Source organism: Symphodus melops, assembly GCF_947650265.1.
Source record: "Symphodus melops genome assembly, chromosome: 19".
NCBI classification, from domain to species: domain Eukaryota; kingdom Metazoa; phylum Chordata; class Actinopteri; order Labriformes; family Labridae; genus Symphodus; species Symphodus melops.
The window spans coordinates 16,694,542-16,704,323 of record NC_136709.1 but is presented as its reverse complement, the minus strand read 5'-3'; the positions used below and the strand labels follow the sequence as shown (position 1 = coordinate 16,704,323).

The 9,782-nt window shown below is 43.0% G+C and overlaps 1 protein-coding gene across 4 annotated transcripts in view; it reads right to left on the bottom strand.

The window, feature by feature from the left end:
- Positions 1–1,223: 1,223 nt before the first annotated feature.
- cdin1 (CDAN1 interacting nuclease 1) overlaps positions 1,224–9,782 on the bottom strand; it is a 55,552-nt gene continuing 46,993 nt past the window's right edge. For all 4 annotated transcript variants that reach the window (XM_079370400.1, XM_079370402.1, XM_079370403.1 and 1 more), the window contains one exon: positions 1,224–2,119. In XM_079370400.1, the coding sequence (XP_079226526.1) occupies positions 1,939–2,119 (181 nt within the window). In that variant the 3' untranslated portion in view covers positions 1,224–1,938. The remainder of the gene's footprint in view (positions 2,120–9,782) is intronic.

Here is a 9,782-nt window from a genome sequence, read left to right as displayed (position 1 = left end):
AATGTATTTTTAAAGTCCATGGGGGCGGATCTCTTTAGGAACAGAAGGTTGTGCTACAAAGTCTGTAATGGTGGAAGTGTCTGCCTTACTCAGTTCTCATACCACAGCAGTTAGAGACACTAAACGTGTAAAATGATTTTAATCTCAGTATGAGATGGGTTCCCACTTTTACTTTCTTTCCTCTTATCGTTTTTGTGTGTGCGCTGTAAAGAGGAGAGACACGACAGGGACCCCCTATAGGCAGTGCATATCTGCCTCTAAAAACATCACTCAAATTTATGTCCTCTTCAGGTTCCCTTCGCCGAGCTGTGTTTCTTCCATTGGTGCCTGCTCATAAAAAGGAGGAGAGGACTGTAAAGATGTGCAACAGACAACCTTTAGATAGTCACACACACCTTGTCATGGAGATCAGAGATTTTTTTTTTAATGGACCTGTAGGCACTCATAGCTTAGGACCAAGAAGTAGAGAAACTCATGGAGAGGTTATGCTTTGATTTCCATTACAAGAACATTTACATAGTTATTCATAATAATTACATGTGTTTAACAGCACTGGGATTTGTTTTAAAAACATATTACAGAGGCATTAGAGGACTGACTGTTTTCATGTTGGTGGCACACAGACCAGGTTCATTTACATTTGATTTGACTCGGATCTTAGCTCTCTCTGACTCAGCAGAAGCCTTCCCTCCCTCCATGGAGCTCGCTGACCGAGTAAAGCGGGGCTTAAAACATATTCGAGTTTAAACTAACCTACAGAAAAACAATCAGTGATGAGAATGAGTCACTTCAACAGCCTGTTTATACAACAAGAAAAAGATGACTTTGGAATGGGAAATTAATTTTAAATTTGATCATAAAAAATCATAATGTTGGAGGAAAAATGCCAGAAAAGCTTTTTATTACAGAGAATTCAGTCTTTAAAAAAAACTACACATTTTTAATGGTTAGGAATTAGTGATGGCCATTTTTCATTAACAAAAATGAAAAAGGATCACTCAGTTTTGATCTTTAAAAAAAAGTAAGTTACAAAAATAACGTTTTTTTTTATCATGACTAAAACCCTTAATTGTATCACAGAATACAGTGTAGTATTTAAGTATCTAAGTAAATCCTAGAATATGAGCATTAATAACCAGACCTTTATTTAACACCAGACAAACAAGGACAAAACAGGAAGAGCTGTTGAGGTTCGTGGTTACCATGAAAGAAGAATTACAACCAAAGTGTCAAGCCTCATACTTTATTTTGAATTAAAACGATTTCATGAAGATGAGCTAGTTAATAATACATCTATGAGCAGACAAATCTGCATCAACCCTCAGTTTATAATGTAACGTAAAAAGGTCAGAGAGAGAGCAGCTCTAATCAGAAATGATCCTGTTTACCCCCCTGCAGAGCGACTTAGAGGGCACTGAGTGACGCAGGTGAGAGTCAGCTGTCCACTCAGCCTGCGGACCGCACCTCTCTTATCTGCCGACGGAGCGGAGGAGGAAGGAGTGACAAAGGCCAGGGCTTTGGGTGTGATAAGGAAGGTCTCTATGTCCTGCTTTGGCCCCGGCTCTTACCCTGGCTGTCCACGGCGAAGGGGCCATCCAGGGGCCAAGAGCTGACCACGAGCAGGGAAGGCTGCGGGGGGGAGCGGGGTGTTGTCTTTGCACTCAGGTATGAATCTGAGCCTGTGCTGTCAGATATACACAACGCTGGTGTGTATTTGCATGCGGCGGCTTTGAGGCAGTGAAAAGAGAGAGAGGGAGGAAGAGCAGACAGAGGCAGAGGGTCAGGTGGAGTTCAGGGCAGATCTTTTGCCAGGAGTCTCACTCTGCAGGAAAGTCAAATTGCTTCCGGATCTCGGTATCCACCCTTGTTCTTACCCTCCCCACCTCCTTGCCTTCCTCTCTCTCTTTCCTGCCATGTTGAGTTTTTTTTTTTTTTTTTTCACCTTTCCTCACTCTTTTGTCTCGACTCTGACTCCTGTGGTGGTGGGTCCGGCTGGGCAGCATGGCACAGGGTGACAATGTCTGTAGGGAAATGGTCTTTGAGCAGGATACCTCTGTCTCTTTGGCAGTCCAGCTCTCCTATGAAACCGTACCAGTAGATCACAAGACCTGGGCCGAACCTGAGGAGCAAAACCAAACACAAAGTCGAGCCTTTGTTAGTACATCACTGCTGTCATCCAAGTGATTTCTTAGGTAGCTCGGAATTAATTGCTTGATGCTTTTTTAAATTCAAACCTGCAAAATGCCTACAGCTGTTGACTTTGGATTTGAAAGACAAAAAGCAAGAAAAAGTAAAGAGACAGAATGATGGGACAGAAGTGTGATTGATCTATGAGAGATCAGGTCGCTTAGGTATTTTCCTTTGATCACAGTCCAGGAAACATGTGCGGAATCAAACAGAAAAAAAAAAAGAAGCCGCCGGGGAAGATTAAGATCTGTCTGACAGGGTGATACACACTCGATCGCATTACAATGGCAGTGAAATAACAATAATCTGTGAAATAACAAAGCTCTAAACCAAAGCCCCGGCATCCTGTCATTGGAAGCCTTTGGCACCTCACCGAGTTCAACAGAAAGTCTGAGACTAAACACTCTGCATCTGGTGGCTGAAGTTCGCCAATGCTGCAGTGTCCAGCTGTTTCTTTCTCTTAAAAAGCACAACCAACTTGGCCTCAGTTGGCAGACACTGCAGCTCCTAAAATCTATAAATAATAAAGTGCCAAAGATGTCTGTCACCCAGTTCGGGCCATTTAAATAAAGAGATTTCTTTTTTTGAAATCTTTTGTTCTCTCCCGTTGCTCATTTTTCTGCTATCGTGTTTTATAGACACTGTAGCTACTGTACACCTCGAGGTCTGCTGGAAGGTGCCAAAACTATTTTTTAAGGAAGGAGTTCTTCACAGGGAATATGCTACGTTTCACTCCTTCCCCTCTCTGAGGCGATGAATCATCTTTCCAGCTATTTATTACGCCCCAAAGAGCCACCGGTGGCCCCTCTCCGCCTCATATAGATCATACCTATTCTTTGAACATTAGCTGCCATGCATAAAGACATGTCACAGTTGAACTCTGAACGAAGAGCACCAAAGCCCCCACATGCAAGACCAGATTCAGATGGTTTGACGGCACTCCGGTCCCAGACACTCTATATCCTCAGACAGTTAACAATGTTGTGGGGGGCCTCCAGGGACCCAGACAGGAAGCTAGCCAAAGGGCCACGGAGAGCTTCAGAAGTTCAGCGCCAAGGTAAAGTGCGTAAACTGTTGAACCTGTGATCAATCATTTCACATTAAAATCTGGACTCAAACACACAAAGGCGTTATTCTAATTACGATTATGGAAATCTTTAGTCTTTCTTTTTTTTTTTTTTTACGAGCATAATTTATGGGATTGTACCTAGATTGATGACCCTACAAGTTTGACAAGGTATTCTTACCCCATCCATGATGAAGTGCAAGAATCAGCTGTCGTGACATAGGCAGCTGTATGTGTCTTCTGTGCTGTGTTGATCAGGCCTTGAGGTGGTGCATGTTCTACATAGAGAACCTGTATGGTTCACACACACATGCACAAAATTATGCGTATCTACAGTACACACACACACACACACACACACCTCTCTCTGGGAGAGGCCCTTGCAGCAGTGCATGCTTCTGCACCCCATCCGTGCATTCTGCGTTTTACAGTGTGTGATTTACGGTGCTGTATCTATGAGCAAACAGGCCAAAGCTAACAGCCCTGGAGAAAGCTCACAGATGCACACTGAAAGTTCACCGCAGAGTCACACACATAGCTCAGTCTTCATCGCCGCTCCAGCCCCCAAAGTCTCATCGTTTCCATGCTCCGCCGCCGCCGCACACAGCCGCCAATTCTTAATATGGAAATGTTATGGAAACAAAACCTAAACATTTACATTAGATGACTTTGGGAAAGGGGTTATGCTCTTCTTTTTATTCAGCCGCAGAGCTGTATGTATTTCCTGTGCTGTGCAAAGGGCTGAAAAAAAAAGAAAAAAGAAAAAAAGAGAGAGACTTGTCTGCTCAGAGTGGAGAGAGGCAACCTTCTGAAAAAGGTTAAAACTGTACATCAACAGATAAGGCGGCGGTGCACGATACATCATGTCTCGGGTCTGTCTGGGGAGGCCAAGCACAAATTGAAACAAGCTAAATTATAAACACAGGGGAGCCATGTCACCAAGGCCTTTCCTTACGGTAAAGAAAATAAATGGACTTTGAATCCCACTCAGAATTAATACAAGTCAATAGTACAGGGACCTTGAGCTAAAAATCCGAGACTCGGAACAATAACACTGAGGGGGGGAGGGAGCGGTCAGGGGGCCAAGACTGAGCCTGATGGCTACAGAGGAGATTCTCGAGAGAAAGCTCCAAACTTAAATATACAGTATATGACCCCCATCTATTGCACAATGCAGTCACTGAAGTTTGTGTTTAAACACCGGAGGAGGCGGATGGAAGTTCATTTTTTATATTTGTAGCTAAATTACGGTTTATTATGTGGGCTGGCTCGTCTTAACCTGGCGCGTGTGCTTACAACACACGTAACCTCAACGAGCGAGAGTCAGCCATCTTCCAATAAACACCTAACAACGTAACGAGTCGCTGAAATTGTTTGTGAAACGTAGCTAATTTCAGCCAAGAGGCCACTTGACGAGCCTGGGCGTGGAGTGCGGCAGCCAGCCACGCTTTCGTTAGCGTTAATGAGCGGTTGGTGGTCGCGTTTTAAAGCAGGTGCCAAGCAGCTCGCAACGGCGGCTTAATGAGAGCAAGGCACTCAGCTGCACACACACACACACACACACACACACAAACCTCAAATGGAGAAGAGGGAGTGTTATTAGTGTCTGCCTGCACACACTCAGAGTGCTGCAGCCGACCGAGTCACACTTTAAACAAATGCAGAACACAAGGGAGGAAAATGGACTGCACAAGCTAATAAAAACACAATAAAAGCACAGAGTGAGTGTGTTTTTTTTCTGTGTGTCTCTCTGATTTGTTGAGAATACTGAGGTTGCTGAAGGTCACACAGCAACCCCCCCCCCCCCCACCCACCCACACACACACACACACACACAAAAGTCAGCATTTTACTTTTGTACACACATCAAGGCTAATTTGATCTGTCACATTTGGTGAGAAAAAGCTTAAGGAAAACTGGGGGCCGAGCACTTCTGCCAAAACACATTACACTACGTGATGAATTATCAATAAAATCAAGACAAATTTACGCTCCACCTTAAAACACACCGTCACTTCATTTTACAAACCAACGCTGGCCCCGTTTTAAACAAGCGCTGCGGCAATGATTTAGACAGCGTAAGCCTGTACCTGAGGGTGAACTCTGTGTCTCCGACGTCTCCCTACAAAGACCTCTTTGTTTCCTGCATCCATACATCAGGTCACAAGGTAGGAAGACTAAAGCACGGCCAACATTAGCTCCAGTCAGGCTTTTCTCTGCTCTCTGAAATGCAGGTATGGAACCTGCTCAACTTCTTTTTTTTTTTTGACAGAAAGTATCCAGAGGTAAAGTGGGCTAAAAGTCTCTGTGTTAAATAAAAAAGGTTTGTCACAACAAAATGTGTATTAGAGACAAATAGCCTTTTTTGGTTTGTGAATTGCTGGTCAATGCAAAAGTCAGTTGCTCCTGAATTTTATAGGTGGGTTTTTTTTTGGGCATGTTGCAACCGCAAAGCACGATAAGCTTAAAACAAAAACAAAACACAATGCATGCTGTGATGTTTATTGGCTTTTAGGAAATTAATTTGCTTACTGTAAAAAAAACTAATTGGAATGGTGGAGTGTTCTCGGTAACGTTACCAAAAAGTGGACAGAGTGAATGACAACACATGACTCGTCAGTGGCTTGATCGGTCAAATGATGGAAAACTAAAAGGTCAGTGACTTTGTGAAGGGACTCAGACAATGGATGTGAGATGGGACTGTATGTGTGGCGTTTAAGAAGAGGGGTGGGCAATGACAGAACGCCTACATGCTATATAATACAGCCCTACAGCTAATCACTGTACAAGCAGCTCTCTTTCTTTTTTTTTTATTGCAGGAGCAGCGACCCTGATAACAAAGACACCCTGATAGCACAAGCTTCCCTGCACATAACACAGACCGTGTCTTCAAAGTCTGACCGACCGGTGGGACGAAGACGAACAAGGAGGTGAATTCAAACTATACATCCTCCTGTCCACATTTAACAGGAGCTGAATGAAAGAGTTTACCTCCCATAAGTTATTCACATGACTCGAGCTAAGAATAGAACGCCTTCTTTTCCCTTCCCACTGCAACCTTCGTCTTTATGGGCACGGCAAAGTTCAAGTCTGCTCAGGTATGTAAAACACAAACACTAGGCAGACGTAGCATCATAATTAAGGTGGAATAGAGGGCAATAAAAATCAAACAACATCTTCCTCCAGCTGTAATTCACCCTGACGTTTTTATGTTTTTCTGTGGCTGATGTATGGAACTGGAACGGGGCAGGGATGTAGTTGGTCTTTGTTTCTGTTTGAGGTAGAGAGAGTGTTTTTACGCGTACGCGTGTTTGTGTAGTGTAGTGGACGGTTTAACATGGAGGTGCGGAGATGTAATGTGTGTGTATGAAGGGTGTGGGAGGTCAGGTCGAGTCACCGCGCCGCGAGTCTCATGTTGCACTTGGAGCTAATTTGCGCTCACTGATGCGAGATAACAGATAGCAGAACAGAGACTACGGGATCCCATTGCTTTATCTGGTAACCATAGCAACTACGGTCCCCTCTGTGGCAGGACAAGCCCTTGGCGCTCTGACCTCCAAGAAAAAAAAAAAAAAGAGAGAGAGTCAACGCTCAACAGAGTAGAACACCGATACACACACACATACAGCACCTTCAATATCTGTACGAGGAGATAGAAGACAGATTTTTTTAAATGAACTCTGACAAAAAGAAGGTATGTTACATACCATGTAATCCCTTTTCCATAAACACATTTGTGATGTAAGGATTAGTGTTTTCATGTTTAAAATGCAATAAAGCAATATTAAAGTAAACTAAAAAGTCAATCAATTAGTTGGATTTGTCGAAAAAACAAGTATTAAATGTTATGTATGCTTCCCTTTTCCAGACAAATGATTTCAGAAAATCTTAATGCCTCGAAAAATCTCAATTTTAAAATGTTTCTTCAACTTATTAGTTATTTCAGTGTAGACCCAGTAAATTAACAAACTAAAAAAGGACTAATTATTCCCATGAACTTTTGCATTTTTAGAATTGTCCATTTCAGTTTATTTTAAGTCTGATTTTTAATCCACTTTATCTGACGCCATTCTTCCTCACAAACCTTTATCACCTTGGTCAACTTCTCACATTAACCCAGCCTTATCACCTTTCACACACACACACACACACACACACACACACACACACACACTCTGAGCAACCCTATACCCATCAACTGATTGATAAAAGGGCTAACACCTGATTGGGTGAACGAATAAGCATCAGCCCTTATTCCTATTTTGGTGGCGTCATGTACAGAATATAGAAACCAGATCCTCCCGATGCCATTTGGTCCTGATTAGGATCTTTTTCTTTTTTTTCTTTAGTATCATGCTTCCCAAACATTCTCCAAGAAAGAAGTTACAGTACAATCAGTGAGTTGGAACACATTAAGTCCCCAAGCTGAGCATGTGGCACACCACATTAGCAACACATATCTGAGGGACAAGTGTATGTTTTTTTGCACTGGTCCTCTCTCAGATCTACGTGGTCACGGTCGAACGCGCTGTGACACACTCTGGTCTGCTTTGGGTGTAGAGTGAAATCCAAACAAGGAATGGCCTGGCTTTGTTTGGTTCGTGTTTAGAAGTTCTTCCAAACGGCATCGAGGACACCGCATGTGACAGGACGGCTAATCGCTCTAGGATGACATCTCTGTTTAAAGTAGTTTTGAGCTGAACAAGATATTTTTCAGAAGTTCAATGGATCAGTCTTTTACAAAGCGTATCCCTTTTACATTTGGCCTTTGCCATAGAAGCGTAATAATAAGATCTGCTCTGCCTCTGTTTGTCTCCGGCTGTGTGAGGGTTAACAATCAGACGGTCAGAGCTCACCTGATCTCCTCTCAGATATCGACTCCCCATCCTCTATAATGACCCTCTACATCATGAAAACGGCCGGATCTCTTCAGTTATGACACTCTGAGTGGGTATTCATTAACACTTGATGTGGATATTATTAAATTCTATTACGGCAATGGCTGCAAATTATGTCTCCTGGTACTCTGCAAGTACTGTACTGAAATCATGAGTAGGCAATAATGGTATCAGTGACGGTGGACGTGTGTGAATACTTTTTAAAAAGGCACACACTGACCAGGAATGAGATGACCTTCATTAAATCTGAAACACAAAGTCAAAATAGAGCAAGAAAACGTTTTTTTAGAGGTCTATTAAGTCTCTTAAGCCAAATATAAGCCAAAGACGTGTCCAGAGAGTCCCTCCGGCCTTTGAAGAGTCCCTGTGTCTATAAGATCTGCTTGAAGACAGGAAGCTCCCCGTGGTGGCGTGTGAGCAGGCTGGGGGCGAGTAGTCTGTGCTGACTGAGAAGACCACAGCGTCAGGGGGATACATGCTCCTTTAACCTGTTATTGTGAACTCCCAGCAGCCCTGGCCGATAATTGCCAAGCGTCTCTTGGGAAGCACAGTCAAAGGCAGGCTGGCGGGGGGGGACAGCCATTTTGTGTCTGTCGCTGCTCCTTCGCCTCGCACCGCCCTGGTCCTAGTCCTGCCCTTAACCCTGGCGGTTAATGTGTTTTCAATTTAGGATGATCCCCCCCACACTACAGGCACAGCCCTAATCAACAACAGTTTGTACTGTAACCCTATCTGCCCCCGTGAGGGCAGCGTCAGCCTGACCGGGCGCCTGCAAACCTGGTGTGTCCAGCAGAGGAACGGTGTTATGTGTATATACATGGATGATATCATGTTTATATGTGACGTCACGGGATGTCAGCTTGATACCTGACTTTTTTTTTTTTAATGCTATGGTAACAAACCTACATATCTACAGGCAGGAGTCTTCAGTCAACACACGAGAAGAGCTCTCACACACGAACAAAGCACAAGAGGCCTTGTAAGAGCCCGAAATGTAACAACGACCCAAAATGTTAGAAAAAAAAAAAAAAACAGTAACAAAATTTAATAATTGGTCAATAATGTAACAAAATGCTGAGCCCAAAACGTGCTAACTTTTTATAACCCAAAATGTAACAACTTTATTACATTATGGGGCAGGCAAAATATTTTTCTCCTAATAATGTAACAACTTGTTACAGTTTGGGCAAAAAGTTATTACTTTTTGCAGCAATTTGTTACATTATCAACCAGTTATTCCATTAATTTCTTTACTTTTTTTTCTTGTAACATTTCGAGTAGTTGTTACATTTCGGGCTCTAACAGGCCTCGAGTCACCTCGAAAGCTAATTTAATGATGAAAGGAAACACACACAATGAAAGTCTGTTCTCTACTTAAACATACAGAATGATATGGGGAAAAATTACTCAATGACAGCGGAACAAGAATATCCTGGCTATGATTTTTTCAGTTGGCTTTCATTTGACACGTGACTCTGACATCATAAGCATGTGGTAAATGTGCCTCTAGTTTTGCAACTTCTGTTTCCATTCTGTAAAGCAAGAATATCCACTAGGTTATCCTTGCATCGTGTTCAGAAATAATTCTTAAACGCTACTTCATTGAAGGCGTAATCAGAAGTGAGCAATGG